Source organism: Protomyctophum bolini (genome assembly GCF_963924005.1).
Source record: "Protomyctophum bolini genome assembly, chromosome: 14".
In the NCBI taxonomy this organism is placed as follows: Eukaryota; Metazoa; Chordata; class Actinopteri; order Myctophiformes; family Myctophidae; genus Protomyctophum; species Protomyctophum bolini.
This window is the reverse complement of record NC_137875.1, coordinates 22,661,159-22,678,029: the sequence shown is the minus strand read 5'-3', so window position 1 is coordinate 22,678,029 and position 16,871 is coordinate 22,661,159. Positions and strand designations below refer to the sequence as shown.

Below are 16,871 nucleotides of genomic sequence, written 5' to 3'. Positions count from 1 at the left end.
GTGTGTTTGTGTTGTTTTTGCATCTATGCTTTATTGTGTATAAGCTATGCGATACATGCTACAATATGACCGTAGTTATCATGCTTTAGTTCACCAACAAAAGTACTTATTTTCTGTCAATTACACACCCCATTAAGCCTTGATTTTTTTTGTCACATTCCTATGCCAATAATTTGATCAGTCAGTACCGCCTATCATCAAATGATTGGCTTCGGAATGTGACAAAAACAAAAAAATCGGGGCACGTTAGTGCAGTCGGTAGCGCTGTCGCCTCAGAGCCAGAAGGTCCTGGGTTTGATTCCCGCTGGATGCTGTGGGCGTGTTCTCTCCTCCAGAACAGAATCAGTGCTGACTCAGGGTTGGCAAAGGGCCTTTGATAGTTTTTTTTCTTTTTTAAGTTAAAATTTATCCCACGATTTTGTAATCCAGTTTTTCTTTTTTCACCCAGTGCCAATTATCTAATGTAATCCTGGGCGCTACACTTCCTCTGCCAACCTGGGGGGCAGCGGACTGACCTCATGCCTCCTTCTATGCATGAGGAGTCCAAGCTGCTTCTTTTCACCTGAAAGAGGGGAATTTCCCCGGCCGGACGTAGCGCGTGGAAGGGACACGTTATTCCGACCAGTTCCTTTCCCCTCCATCAGGCGCCCCGGCTGGCCAGGGGGAGGTAGTTTTAGAGACCAGGATTACGGCATGTTTTTGTGAGGGTATCTACCCTAGGGGACACGGGGAGAACATGCAAACTCCACACAGAAAGGCCCTATCGCCAACCCCCGCCTCGGGTATGGGCACTGATGACGCGGAGGAGGGAACACGCCGCCAGTGCCCACAGAAAATACGTCGTTTTTTGGGTGAACTACTCCGTTAAGAGAATGTCTTAGAAGACCAACATTGTTCTGGTGAAGTAGTTTTGTTCTTGGAAGAAAGTAATAGACGTAGCGTCACCACACTGATTGACTGGGTTTTCTGTGGATTGCGGGACTTTGTCACTGAACAGTGCTTCATTTATGAGCTGCACACCCTGTAGCTGCACACCCTGTAGCTGCACACCCTGTAGCTGCACACCCTGTAGCTGCACACCCTGTAGCTGCACACCCTGTAGCTGCACACCCTGTAGCTTATCCTAGCGCTGCTGTTGGGCTATTTGAACATATGAGGTTTACACCCGACACAGACGATGGCTAAAGATTGAACAAGGAGGACACACCATTATTAGACTGTCTTGTTTACACGTTGACATAATGAACTACTAACTGGGTACATTTACTTAAGTACTGTACTTAAATACAATTATGAGGTATTTGTACTTTACTTGAGTATTTCCAATACTTTTACTTCTACACCACTCATAGACTGTAAAGAATATGGACAAAGCGTTCTCCGGGTCTTATATGGACGTAAAATGAAGCCTGTCAGTCCTTGAACTGTAAGTCGCCATCTTTGTAGATCCATTTTGGCCCAGATGGCCATTGGCTGGCCCAGACAACGAGGCGGGACTTCGCCCCTTCTTCTTAGTTGGTTTTTATTTTGACTCGAACGGGGGGTGGCTCCCGATCATAGACTGTAACGGTAGCCACGCCCCTCAGAACATATGTGACTTTATGGTAATTTTTTTAATAAATGGGACCATGAAGTTGGGCCCAAATACATGGAGCTCTATGGAGCTATGGGTTTTTTTGGGCCCAATGACAGCACCACAACAGGCCATTATAAGAACTTTCATTAGTGGCTTCACAAAATATCTGTCTGACTGCCCCCCTGACGCCACTACATCTCAGAGGAAAATATTGCACTGTTACGCCATTTTACAATAACAACTTCAGCCCTATATACATTTCAGCCATTTGAACATTGTGAGTTTGTAGAGATGCTATTTTCAAAAGATTTTTTTTATACATTTGAAAACTTCAAATGGGACATTGTGCCTAAAATAATAACTTTTACTTTTGATGCTAATACTGTACTTTTACTCAAGTACATTTTGAATTCCGGACTTTTACTTGTAACAGAGAATTTCTACATTCCAATATTGATACTTTCACTTAAATAAAATAAAATTAAAGTACTTTCTTTTAACATGCACTCTCCCTCTGCTTTCAGACGTGAATGAGTGTTCGGAGCTCAACGGCCGCATGTCACTGTGCAAGAACGCCAAGTGCATCAACACAATAGGCTCCTACAAGTGTGTGTGTCTGCCCGGCTTCAGTCCCTCTGAAAAGCCCAACTACTGCGTGGCGGAATCAGCAGCAGCACGCACACAGAGGCAGTGAATGTGCACGAACACTAGGGGGGGACAAAACACACCAAAAACACTCATATAGGCCACACAAACACACACGCGCACGCACACACACACACACACACACACACACACACACACACACACACACACACACACACACACACACACACACACACACACACACACACACACACACACACACACACACACACACACACACACTTATTTAATCCAAGCCCATATACTCTGCACTGTATAAAGTACACACTAAATGAAACAAACTAAAAAAAGTAATTTACTTGAGATGAAGATTCAACTTAATCTAATATGTGGTGCCTTAGGGGAGGAGAAACGCAGCATTGTATAAAATGTATGTTTTTGTCTGTTCCTTTTTGTAAGTTTGTTTCTCATTTCGTATCAGGAGTTTTATGTGTTCGCACGGGCACTGACTGCTCTGTTAACACAACGACAAACCCTATGGACTCTTGCTGGGGGATTAAGTTTTATTTTCTACCCAGTTGGAAAACAATGTGTGTGGATATTTAATTATGTGAAGAAGCCAGCTCTCTGTTTTTATTTTTGTTGTGTTTTTTGCCCCTGTCCGTCCCACTTTCTTCCTCATAGTCATCCTTCCCTTCATCAAGCCTTCTGTCTGCAGTTCACCCTGGAAGATTTTCTTGACGATATTGGAAGCCGGTTTGTTTCAGCTCCATGGCTTGTTTCAGCCCCAGGGCAGTATGTACATGTTACTGAACTAGGAAGTTGTTCATGTCTTGAAATAATCTTTGTTTTGCTCTTATTTTTTCCTTTTTGTTCGTAATAATGATACAATTCAAACTACTTCTCTGTGTCTGGGACATTGGACAATAGCAGGTTTAATTCTTTCTTTCTTTCTTCCTTTCTTTCTTTCTTTCTTTCTTTCTTTCTTTCTTTCTTTCTTTCTTTCTTTCTTTCTTTCTTTCTTTCTTTCCTGCCCTGTGGAGCAGTCATTCTCCCTTCCCTTGGTTATTCAATTATTATTGTTTTTTATTTTATGTTTTATTTTTATTTTTTTGTTTAGTTTTTAAATGAAATGAAATGAGAATGAAATGAAGATTTTTTCCTTATTTTTTCATACTTCTCTTTTATCTGCATTTTTACTGCGATGTCTACGAGTTCTTGCCAGGTTGCAAAGCTGCTATGGGACAGCGGTGGGAGAGTAAACTTTTGTACATTTAAACAGAAGAGTGGAGAAACCAGTTGATGTATTTGTAATTTGTACATGAAAAAAAAATGCTCTTGTATGAATATTCATATTACATTGTATATTAAACCCCTTGGTAATAAATCACAAATTGTGATATTTATACTGACTGACCTGTCATAGCCTTATTGTGGAATATTATGTAATTTATAAGTAATCAACTGTTCAGGAGGAGACCAACCACATAGATTGATAATTGATAACACAAAATGTGTATATTTATGTGGATTGTTTTTATACGGTATGTTGTTTACATCTCTAGGGATAAATACTAGAGATGTCCCGATACTTTATCGGTATCGGAAAAGTATCTGTACCCTTATTTGTCATATCGGGTCATATCGGTATCGGCGAATATGCCAGTCTAACCACCAATCCGACACAGGGGTAAGGGGTTGACACCATGGCAGGTAAATAAGGTGTTTGGGCATGTGGAGTTTGCTTTCGAGTTGCCCAAACTGCAAGTGCACATTTGAGTGAGGAGTCTGCTATAAACACAACATGAGATATATAGCTAGATAGCTATAGACACAACATGAGATATATACTGTAGCTAGATAGCTATAGACACAACATGAGATCACAACACTGGTATCGGTATTCGGTATTGGTATCAGGATCGGATCGGGAACAAAAAAAGTCTATCGGGACATCCCTAATAAATACCAAAACAAAAAGAAAATCCAATATAAAATGATACATTAAGCCAGTGGTTCTCAACCTGTGGGTTTGGGACCCCACGTACCCCACACACAAAGACCGGATTACTGCATCAAACTAATCAACTATACTATAAAAACTGGTCAAACATTGGACAGACTGTCAAATAATCTAGGACAGGCAAAATTTCAAGCTGATCTACAAGTTTGTAGATCGCCTGAAACGGTTGAGAACCACAGGTGAATGTTTGTGTAATCACATTTGAATGGTTTAGCTTCAGAACTTTTTTGGGGTTACATTATTTGCTCCTCGGAAGGCTGATGAGTGATTATAGTAGAGATATTTCATTGTAACGTTGTGTTATCAAGTTGAGCTGTTCCTGCTTGGCTCAGCCATGCTGTATTTTGCACAGTTGTGAGGAAGTCTAATCTTATGCTGCGTTCACATGGGCAGATGCAAAGCTACAGTCTATAGTCTATTCCCCGGTTTTAAAGGTATAACAACGCATAGGATTTCCCAGTCTAGTTAAGAGGACTGATGGGTCTCTCAGTATGTTCCACATACCGGTAGTAGAGATGGAGAGTTGCACACAGGTTAGAGGTTAAATGTTAGAGTCAGATCATGACGCATCACCTGTGACCTTGGGATTGACCCAAAAAGCATAAAAACTCAGAGTCAGTAGTTGTGGCTGTAGTGTGTGTTGTACAGGGACAGATATTAGGGGACAGTGAAGCTGTGTGTACAAAGGGACAGAGTAAGTTAACTAGACTGTGTCGGGGGGGCCCAGCCATGCATCTATAGGCCTATGACCTTGTTGTTGCTGCATTCTTGTTGCTCACAAATTGTGATGATGTTAGCGCATGCCTGCCTGCCTGCCCCCCCCCCCCCCCCTTTAGCGCTCCATTCTCCAATGTCTGCTTTCCACTAATCCATGCATCAGAACTCTCTGTGCAAATCATAGACAAAACTCATTGCATGTCCTATGATGAAGAAGATCAAATAAAAAACGTGTTGTACCCTGCCCTTTTTTTTCCTTATTTCTAATTATTTGTTCCGCCCGGAAATCTTTGTTTATTGTCATGATTTGTCAGCAGCCGAGTTGGCTTTGTCCGAGGCTTTAAAGGTCTTTAAATAAATACTTGAAACGTCAATGGGAAAAATGAATGGGGAATTCTCGTCGGGGGCGGGACTGGACGCTATATTGACCCAGGGGTCTACACTACTCTACACTAGCCCCTCCTCCTTTTTTCCCTCTACACCAGGGGTTTTCAACAGGTGGTCCGTGAAGGTATTGCATGTGGTCCCTGACCATGAACTTAATCAGCAGATTAACCCTGAGAGACCTTTTGGTCGAAACGTGTAGGTCCTGTTATTTATTTGCCTTGCTCATCATCAAATAAACGATTTAATTTTTCACCAAAGATGGAGTGCCTTGGATTCTTTTCTTTTCAAGTCTGCAATTCACATTTTGACAAGCAGTACTACTTGGAGGAAGAATACCTTTTGTTTACATGAACTTAATCATTTTGTATTTTCTTCCATGGAACAATGCACTACTTTTGGCAGACGTGGAAGTGCATCAATGTTATCAGTTATTGGGAAGTCTGAGGTTAAGATTTGTTTTTGTTTTTGTAAATCTCTCAGGCCCTTTTCACCGGTTGGTTCCCAATGGGAACCGGTTCAGTCCTTTTTGGTTCCTAGTCCATGAGCCATAGCTCCAAAATTGGAACGTTAATTAGCCCTTCACTAAATCCCACCCCAAAAAGCGATTGTCCAATGCCAAATCAAATAGTTTAGCAACAGTTGCTATGCACTGCAGGTCAAGCTTTCTTCGCTGCTAACGTGCCTATTGGACAAGGATGGGTTGGGGAGGGACTTAGTGAAGGGCTAATTATGAATTGAGTGGGCAAAACCATATTAGATTGTTATCACCATGAAACTTTCCCAATTTAGTACTTACATGAAGACAATGATTTATTGTATTACAAATGTTACATGTTTAAATATGCAAACGAGGCATTCTGCAGGAAAATATGCAAAATAATCGAAAATATGAAAAAGCTACTACATTTACTTGTCTTGTATTGATCTATAAACAATTTAATATAGGTCTAGTTTTTCCCACCAATTTTGGAGTTGTGGCTCATGGAACCAACCGGTGGAAAGGTGGTCTCAGTCACAGTGGAGTGGAACCAGAAAGAGAAAACCACGCCCACTGCACTCTCACAGTGACACGTATGGGCCCAGGGCTGCTAGAAGCCTTTGACGAGAGGTTTCACATGGCATTAGATGCTGCTCTGCAACCCAGAGTCCGTGTTCACACAATACAAAAGGCCCGGCGACAGAATTCCCTCGGTTAAGTCATTTGGAAGAGATGGGGGAGGTATTTCCATGGCAGACACCACACACACACACACACACACACACACACACACACACGCACACACACACACACACACACACACGCACACACACGCACGCACACACACACACACACACACACACACACACACACACACACTCTCACATTTGAAAGATAAATTGTATGCTAACTGCTAAGTGTAATGGTGTACCTTCTATCAACTTTGCTGCAATTGTTTAATTTCCAACTGGCATACCTTGAATTTGTTCTGTTTTAATATCTCTAGTGTCTTTTTCTGTGGGAGATTTGGATTATTATGAAAATGTGTCTCCCCATCCCATGAAAACACTGCTTTTTTCTGTGAGGTAAATCCCTTTATCTGTTGGGAGGACCGTGTTGTTGTAGGAGGCTGCTTCCTGCTTTGTTGTGTGCTGTTGTTGTTGTTTGGCACTGCCAATCTCTCTGCAACGTACAGTACGTATAGTATAGTATTGACTCTGCCTATGGCTAGAGGTGTGAACTGAGCGCTGTGCTTGTGCATAAGATTGGCAACACCTGTGAACGTTTGTTTTTGAGGGGCGCTATATGTCCAGCAGCAGCTTTGAGGGTTTTGTAGGTACATCGTTTTACTACCGTTTCCTATGAAAGTGTGTAACACAAACATTGAAGACAAAAGTGAGGACGCAAATTGTGATTGGCCACCCCAAAAAATGATGTATGATGTCTGATGATAAGATCGCCCAGGGTCACTTAACGGGTGTGATTTTTAGAAGACAGTTATTATTAGGAGTATGGCCTCTGCTTATAGTCTCTACTGGAATGTTCATGAACCCAGAAATGTTGTTTAATGTAAACTTTTATGATTCAAATGTCATCTATAGGCTTAGAAAATGAGATTAAGCTTGGTTGCTAAAAGTTGCACGTTGAGCAATTTGAGTAATTAGGATGTTAATTGATATGGTCACATATTATGCTAATAACTCAAATTGCTCAACGTGCGATTTTTAGCAACCAAATTTAATCCCATCTTCTAAGCCTATAGATGCCATTTGAATCATAAAAGTTTACATTAAACAACATGTCTGGGTCTAACTGGGACCATTGGGGCTTCCAGTAGACTATTAACCACTATTTCGTACGAATACGATGGCGAAAATATACAATCTACAATCGGTGCAACATTGTGAGCTTGTAGACTACTTTTGCTATTTATATAATTTGGTTATTTTTCCTAGAATGTGCCTAATTATAAGATAGTGCTTTCAGTTGTGCGATTCCGAAACTACTATGTGATTGCAAAAGTGAACAAATCCGCTCTATAATGCCTATGCAGATTCGACGGCACAACACCAGTTCCTGGTGAGAACTGCACCATTAAGTCTGTGACCATACCCTTAACACCCACCTACTAGCCTCAACCCCCCCCCCCCCCCCCAATGCCAATACTTTTGTAGGCGGCAGGCCTACTTTTACTCGAATACGATACGAGACTTCTACTTGTAACAGAGTATGTCTACATAATTGCAGTATTGATACCTTTACTTGTGAGTACTTGTGGGTTTCAGTGCACCTGCTGTGCACCTGTCTCAGTGTCCGTATACAACAGTGGTAGTGGCCAGGGAGAACAGCCTGGCTGGCTCCATATCAAAAAGAGCAGTGTGATCTATCTCCAGGCCCAGGGCAGGTTAGGGCACTGTTCCACTAGCGAGTTCTTGTCTAAATCCAGAACACATGGGCTTTTCAGACAGAGTGTGTGTGTGTGTGTGTGTGTGTGTGTGTGTGTGTGTGTGTGTGTGTGTGTGTGTGTGTGTGTGTGTGTGTGTGTGTGTGTGTGTGTGTGTGTGTGTGTGTGTGTGTGTGTGTGTGTGTGTGTGTGTGTGTGTGTGTGTGTGTGTGTGTGTGTGTGTGTGTGTGTGTGTGTGTGTGTGTGTGTGTGTGTGTGTGTGCGCGCGCATGAGGGGCATCTCAAATGATTGGTGATATACAGTAGCACAGTCAGGACTCAGGACTGTTTCTCGTATGGCTCAAATGTCTGCATAACACAGTAGCCATGACCCTGCTTCACTCCCAATACCAGAGAGAGAGAGAGAGAGAGAGCACACAGGGAGAGCAGATAACTGATAACATGTCAACTGATAACAGATTACAGTCAGTGGAGAAAGAGAAAGAGAGAGAGAGAGGAAGTGTCTGATGTGAGTGGGAGTACATGTGCATTGTATTCTTGTAGTAATAAGTAGGATAATGAGGGTGAGGGAAATCAGATAAAGAGAGCATAGAGACCCATTTGCAGTTAATACAAGGTGAAAGAAACTGTGTGTGTGTGTGTGTGTGTGTGTGTGTGTGTGTGTGTGTGTGTGTGTGTGTGTGTGTGTGTGTGTGTGTGTGTGTGTGTGTGTGTGTGTGTGTGTGTGTGTGTGTGTGTGTGTGTGTGTGTGTGTGTGTGTGTGTGTGTGCGCCCAAGGGTGAAAGGCGCACACCACGAGAGGCACAGCTGAGTGAGCTAAATCAAGCAAGTCGCCGTGCCGCGTGTTCCAATGCCATTTCTTAGTTTGACGGGGCTCACCCAATGTGAACTCGAGGAAAACGAGCACTCCTTTTTCAATTTGTCAGTTTTTTCAATTGGACTGTAACATGTATTCCCTCCCAACTGGCCTAGATCTGGGCCTCAACCTGCATGGATTGTGGACTCCCTGACTGAATGAGCTCATTGTGGACTTCCTAACTGGTTGACGTCCGCATGCAGCATGTGAAGATCAGAAACAGCCACATGTTCTCTGCGTTGACCCTCAGACTGAGCACCCTTCTCTAGTCTACTCCCCGTACACCTACACCTGCATGGCCATGCACAGCTCTAACTAAAGCCTCATTTATATTGAGTTGTGTGCCACTGTGGGGCTCAGTAAATAGCAGATCTACAAGCTCACTACGTGCTACGTTCATGACGCGTTGTAGAGCTTGTAGATCTGCTATTTACTGCATGCAACACCAGCAGTCGGTCAGTGGTTTGCTGACAACACAACAGTGATGAGAGAGGTGGAGAACCTCGCCCATGTGGTGCCAGGAGAACAAGAAGGCTCTCAATGTCAACAACACAGAAGAGCTGATGGTGGACTACAGGAAGAAAGGCATAGAGGGCACGCCAGTGACGCCACACTCCCATCTACATACTGTAGATGGTGCTGCAGTGGAGAGCGTGAGAGGGTCTGGAAGTTGCAATTTCTGAATAGGTGGTGGAAAAGCCACATGTACGTCCTCAGGTGACTGAAGACATTCGGCATGGGCCCCAAGGTCCTACAGAAATTCTACATGGACCACGAGAGCATTCACTGTACTTCAACCGTGAGGCAATGAAAAACAGCCATTCGCCTAATCTCTGACAACGATGAGTCTACCTGGAGGCTAGGCGACGGACTGCATGGTACCACAACATCAACAACCTCTCTCTTTATGCCAGTGAGCAAATCAGTTGCTCATTGACTTCAGGACAATGGGAGGTAACCTGGGATTGGAGGCTGCTCCCCCTTCAATCTATAGTGTAAATTGACGGAGTAGCTGTGGAGAGGGTCCTGCTGGGAGTGACCATCACTCAGGTCCTCATATTATGGATGAATCACATCACTGCTGTGTTTTCTGACAGCTATGGAAAGCACCAAGTTCCACTCGCCATGTTCCCCAGGTTCACATTAGAATTATTTTAAACTGGTTCCTATCACAGCAATATTGTTCAAGGCCGCAAAACATTACAGAGTGTGGTCATACTGTGAAGCCTCTGCCTCAACAGAACAGACATTAGGGACTTTAAGCAACGACGGCAGGACGGCTACGGCAGGACGGCTACGGCAGTCCGCTCCAGCTACCGGAAATGGATCAGTGCTCGATACATAAACCTGCTTGCCGTCGCAGCCCTTTCTACTACGGCAGAACCTACACTTACACCGTACGTAGTGTCTACAACGCCATGTCATGTCATGTTATGCTGTGTAATGTGTTGGCATACTCTGAATGAAGAAATAACACTAATACCATATGTCATATTAACCATGTTTATTAAAACGGTTTTAGAATGACACAAATTGCTCCAGCACCTTCCTCTTTCCACGGCTGATCATGTCCAGCGCATGTATAAAGAATTAAGCAATATCGTCAAGTTAGATGACGTGTGACGGGGTGTTTAATTTTTTTTATTTATGTTTGACACATGCTGCGTAGACGCGTCACCATGGTAACCAATGTCGCCGTCGCCGACGGCTGTTTGCTTAACGATTTTGACAGCTACATCGATTGTGTCATAGTACTTCTACATAGTACTATGACTACATAGTAGTCATAGTACTTCTACATAGTACTATGACTACATAGTAGTCATAGTACTTCCGCGTAGCGGAGCAGTCCTGAAAACAGAAGTTGCTTAAAATCCCTATTATCATCAATGAATGACTTGAACCACCCAGCACAGGCACTTTTCTATCTTCTCCCCTTCAGCCAAACAACACATAAGCATTGCTACTTGGACATCCTATGCCACTAGATTGATGATGAACAGCCAGTAAGGTCTAATGCCTCAAGTCCTGGGTTAATCTGTTAATATGAATTGTATATTTGATAGATGTTATGTTTTATTGTGCTTTAGTGTGTTGTCTGTCCTCGATATTTTATGTTTTAGTGTAGTGATGTCAGACTGTAGAACACATGACTGTCCTCTTTAACATTTTCCCGTCCATAGCACATAATACGTGAGTTCAACTTCATTCACTTTATGACAAACTTGAACTCGACAGATACGAGACAGAGAGACAGATTTAGATGAACACAGATGTGAGACAGTACAGAGAGATGGCAGCGAATCAGTCGGAGTGAAAGACAGGAGAGGGTACAGCTGGCACAGAGCCACTGAGGGCTGTAATCAATCATTATGTGCCTCTCGTCTCCCCCTTCTCTGCCCCCACTCTCTCTCTCTCTCTCTCTCTCTCTCTCTCTCTCTCTCTCTCTCTCTCCATTCCACTCACAATATCTGTCTGTTTATCTTCATTGCTTGCTGAGAGTGAGAGTCGGTCAGCCGGCATTACACACAGCAGTACTTGCTTAGCCAGTCATTATTATAACATGACCACAACTACAGTAGCTACTGCTGAGAGGGAATAGTTTAAGAAGAGCAACTTTTAAGGTACAGTAAGATAAATATGCAGTTTGGATATTGACAAGTCTAAATATGTTTTTTATTTTAACGTTAAACTCAACTTGGTTGCTGGATGTTTTACATTTAGACCTTTGCAACAGGATGATTTTTAGAGACTCGTTCAAGTGCAGCTTCCTTATGTAAAATTGGGTCATGGATATGATTTTTAATGCTACACATTAAATTATGGATATTTTGTGTACCTTCTGAATGAATGTTTGAGAAAGAATAATATTTACAGTTTGTAGTTTCTCCACATATACATTTTGTGTTGATGGATAATAACAAGTAAGCAGTGGTGGAAAATAACGAAGTACAATTACTTCGTTACTGTACTTAAGTACACGTTTTGAGAATTTGTACTTTTATTTACTATTTTTATTTTTCTGTATTTTTACTTTTACTTCGTTACATTTACAAGTAAAAAATCGTACTTTTAATCCGCTACATTAAAATTGGACACCTTTCGTTACTCGCTACACATTTCCACGCGAAATATGCGCAATCTCCGCATTTTCCACATAAAGTTTATAAAGTCATCGCCTCACTCATTCGTTCACATTCACACAGAAGCATGGTGGTGCGGTGCGTTGAAAAAGCTGGACAAGAAGCGCCCGTCTCTCTCTCTCTCTCTCTCTCTCTGTCTCTCTCTGGTGCGGTGAATAAATAACAGCGAGCCACGCTGTGTGTGTGTGTGTGTGTGTGTGTGTGTGTGTGTGTGTTGTGTGTGTCTGACGTGCGCTGCATCTGCTGGTTATTGCAGTTCTGTTTTTGTTTTCGTCACATTATGTGACGAAAACAGAACTGCAATAGCAGCAGATGCAGCGCATGTGTATGGGACTCACATACACATCTTAACGTCAGGAACGTTACACGACTCACCCATCCAGGTGATTGCAATAATAATCACTGTATAGGCCGTCTTTACCGTGCATTGCATGTAAACGTCTGTCGAACGGGATGGTCGTTAAAGTTGATATCGGTTTCAACTTTATCCCCCAATAATGAAATCCACATTTGTGCATAGGCCTATAGCCTACTGTACTACTGTAGGCTTTTTTTACTCTATTTAGAAGACATTTTCAAGCTCTTTTTTATGGAGAAATCATTTACATGCATCTCAATGGGAGACAGTTTGCCCTGCAAAGTGGAGTGGGTGGGGCTTAATTAGTGAAGGGCTAATTATAATGCGTGAATTCATGCAATTATAATGTCTGTTTTGCAAATTGCAATGGCTCTCCCCATTCTCCCCTAAATCTGAAATATATTTTTGTGTGAGCTTGCTTGCACCCTGAGTTGTTTGTAATGTTTGTAATGATAATGAGTGGCCAGTTTAGTTTCTAGTGTTTATCCCAACACAAACATTAAATGCCATTGATAATGAATGGCCAGTTTCTAGTGTTTATCCCAACACAAACATTAAATGCCATTGATATTGAATGGCCAGTTTCGAGACGAGTGTTGAAATAAAGCCACTTTTGGACTTTTCTTTGTAGGCATTTTGAAAAGCATGTTGTACTTTTTACTTGTACTTTTTACTTGTACTTTGTAATTTTTACTTTTATACTTAAGTACATTTTTACACCGGGTACTTTTTGTACTTAAGTACATTTAATTTGAGGTACTTTTATACTTTTACTTAAGTAACTTTCTTAATGGGTACTTTGTACTTTTACTTAAGTAATTTTCAAGTAGAGAATCAGTACTTCTACTTAAGTAAAATATTTTTGTACTTTTTCCACCACTGCAAGTAAGACGCGCAAACGCGGGAAGCGAACGCAGCTCGTACATATTTGGGGTTTTTAAAGATTTTTTTAAGTTACGTTTTTAAGATTTTTTTTAGTGTGTGTATGTGACTATGTGTGCGTGTGTGTGTGGTTAAAAAAATATTAAGTTACGTTTTTTTGTTTGTGTGTTTTTTTGTGTGTGATACAGCTGCGCCCTCTGGTGGCGGGCAGGTGGTGTTACAGCGTGACAGACAGACAGACACACAGACAGACAGACAAGTTCTGCTAGGTCTCATAGTTAGTGCTCACTGCGTTCGCAATCACTGCGTTCGCAATTAGGTTGTCCTCGACTAAAGAAATTCGACTAATTGTCAAGATTTGTAATTGAAAACGCTGCTGATCAAAGGAACCGAACAAAAGTACATTTTACTCTTATGAACCTGTACACAAGTCGTAACAAATAAAGAACCTACAAACATCTGTAAAATGATGTTTGCCACACACATTATATAATCATGTACAAACCAACATTTCCAGGTTGAGAACTGAACATTCTAATGTTGATTTCACAATGGCTACTGGATAGTATAAGTTATAGACTTATTGACATTATAGAAAAAGCAGCAACAAAAAAAGACTAATCAACGAATTACCTATCAACTAACTAATCAGAACCAAACGACTAGTAATATTACCACGTTATTAAGCAATGGGATCAATGCAGAGGCTACAAGGGGTTGTTGCCAATCAATAATTAACTGAGAATGTGTTAACAATCAATTACCCTGTATGGCAATTCGTTTTAAGACAACATAAATGCACACAATTCTTTTTTAGAAAAAAGGGAAGCAATAAGAAGAAGCAAATATATCATATAAAATTCTGATCATTGAATTGTACTACCAAAACTGTTCATTTATGTTCTGTCCAATTCTAAGGAGTAGAGATAATCAGGATTCCATTGGATACCTGTACTCAAATAATATGCTAGTCTTGGTTAGATCATCCATCTAGTGGAATTATTTATGTTATTCCTCTAAATGTTGTTCCTTGATACTGACCTTTACAAGGGTTCCGCTGTGGTCTTACAAGACAGTGTTTTTGTTGTTATTGGCAGTGACTTTTAAGCTAAGCCAAAGTATTGCCATGTCAGTGAGTCTGTCTGTAGGAGGACGGCACAAACCTCTTGAACCCGGTATCAAGGTCAACCTGATAAACAAGCTTGCCGGGAAGTTTGGGGTTTGGGTCTGTGCTTTTGTGCGCCTACATACCGATGTCTGTGTGCTGTCTATTCATTCCTGAATAGACAGTGATTTCTTATAATTGTGCCAAAATTCATCAGGGCTGTGTGCGTGCGTGCGTGTGTGTGTGCATGCGTGCGTGCGTGCAAGTGTATAGTACGCGTTATGCATTGTGTGACTGCCAACAATCAATGTTGCGTTGCCTTGGTACCACCAGCATCCTCAGCCAATGTCCATTTGTCTGTCCCCCTCTCTCCAATGTCTATTGTTTGTCTCTGTCTGTCCACCTCACTCTAATGAATTATTGTCGGAGGGGCTGTGACTTTTAGAGTAATCAGAGGGAGCACTTTAGATTTCTTTCAGAAAACATATTTATAAGGAATTGTGATTTTAGGAAATTTTAAGGAAAGTGAAAGGTCTGTAAGGTTTGTACTGTAAGTCCATTCAGTCCATTTAGTTAATTAATCAATTAGCTTGTGTGTGTGTGTGTGTGTGTGTGTGTGTGTGTGTGTGTGTGTGTCACAGCGTGCGTCACACACATATATGAGCAGTTATTATTACAAATGTATTATACAGCTCTGGTAAAATATGACAAGAGTTATGATGATTGGAAGACATGATGACTAGTACATATACAGAACCTGGGACTAAAGATGTGACAGACAGACAGACAGACTGTACACGCTTGTGGACAGGCAACAAACACACTGAGTTTTTAGAGTAGCAAAAGCAGAGCATACTAGGTGTCATTGATTTACGCTAGCAGCAACAGTAATACTTCTCCTGTTGTCAGTGTTGGCTGGGAATGGTGAGGTGTCTGGTGGGGAGTGGAGGTGGTGGTGGTGGAGGGGAGGTGCAGCTGATGAGAAGGGAGACACCATTCACTTGTCACAAGGTCACATACCATTCTTATCTGTCCCGTTCTCTCTTCCTCTTCACAGACGAGCTGTGATGAGCTGTTACACACACAATGCAGACAAAATTCAACGCGGAAGAATTATACTCACAGTTTGTACTTAAGTAAAAGTGTATGTAGAAATACACTGTTACAAGTAAAGGCTCGGTATTCAAAATTGACTTGAGTAAAAGTTACTTTATAGACTTTGATTATTATTAGCTGTTGTTAAAACACAACAGCCTAAATTCAAGACTCTACTGTACATATAGTTTTCAAATATTTGCAGTGCAGTACAAGTACAATATTTTCCTCTGAACTGTAGTAGAAGTAAAGTATTGAAAATTATAAATACTCCACTAAAGTAAAAAAAAAAAAGAAGAAAGTTAATGGACTTATAGTATAATATAGTTATAGTTACTTTACACCACTGCCTAAATTACACCACACAAACTACCATCATAGAAGACGAAGATACAGAACAACTTTTGCCTATAGATGAGGAGAGGAAAGAACATTGTTTTAATTGCTTCCTTTGTGTTTACGAGTCGCGACAGCATGGATGGCGTTGTTGTTTGTGTCTGTGGACAGTCAGATATGGCATCACATCAGTATAAGATGCAGTCACTACCAGGACACTTTAAAGCTGTGTAGTTCAGGCCCGCAGCTTGCAGGGCCCTGTGCGAGTATTTCAAATAGGTACAGCTGTTGCTTCTGTCGAAACCGCGAACGCAAAAAGTGTCATTCTTGATTATGTTACGCAAATCGCATGCATGCAAAAGGGCCTTTTGATTTGGTGTAGCGCCAGGGCCCTCGGAGGGGTTGATTCGGCACTGCATGGTTCAGAATCTTCAGATCATAATGAAGACTGAATTCCAAGATGGGTTGGGTCAGAGAAGAGCTCAGCTGATATCATTGCTACAGCATACTGACATTCCAGTGGACAAAAAAGAGGATTTTCAACTATTTGACCAGTGCCTCAAAACATTTTTTTGGTGGCGCCCCCTTCCTATAGTTTTCAATATTCCTTTGATTATGTTTTTATTGAATCACATTAAGCTTCACTCCCTCTCTGTCTCTGTCCCTCTATGCTCAGGCAATGGGTTCAACAGTCCAGAGCAGTGGTTCTCAAAGTGGGGTCCGGGAACCCCCAGAGGTCATCAGGGAGGTTCCAGGGGGTCCCCAGCTAAATTTGTGATGATTATACATCATCACACTCATTTTAACTACTCTATCCACACTTTATACGTTGGCTATTAAGAAATAGCAGATATTCAAGCTCTCAGAAATGTGATTTATTTTTCAAATGCAACGCCTTGTGATGC

The 16,871-nt window shown here is 41.7% G+C and overlaps 2 protein-coding genes across 6 annotated transcripts in view; one reads left to right on the top strand and one right to left on the bottom strand.

The window, feature by feature from the left end:
• Window positions 1-3,594, top strand: part of ltbp1 (latent transforming growth factor beta binding protein 1) — a 150,677-nt gene extending 147,083 nt beyond the window's left edge. For all 5 annotated transcript variants that reach the window (XM_080782388.1, XM_080782387.1, XM_080782389.1 and 2 more), the window contains one exon: window positions 2,101-3,594. In XM_080782388.1, coding sequence (XP_080638514.1) covers window positions 2,101-2,270 — 170 coding nt within the window. In that variant the 3' untranslated portion in view covers window positions 2,271-3,594. The remainder of the gene's footprint in view (window positions 1-2,100) is intronic.
• The window catches only part of LOC308327786 (long-chain fatty acid transport protein 2-like), a 512,892-nt gene that overhangs the window by 250,935 nt on the left and 245,086 nt on the right, over window positions 1-16,871 (bottom strand). The window lies entirely within an intron of this gene.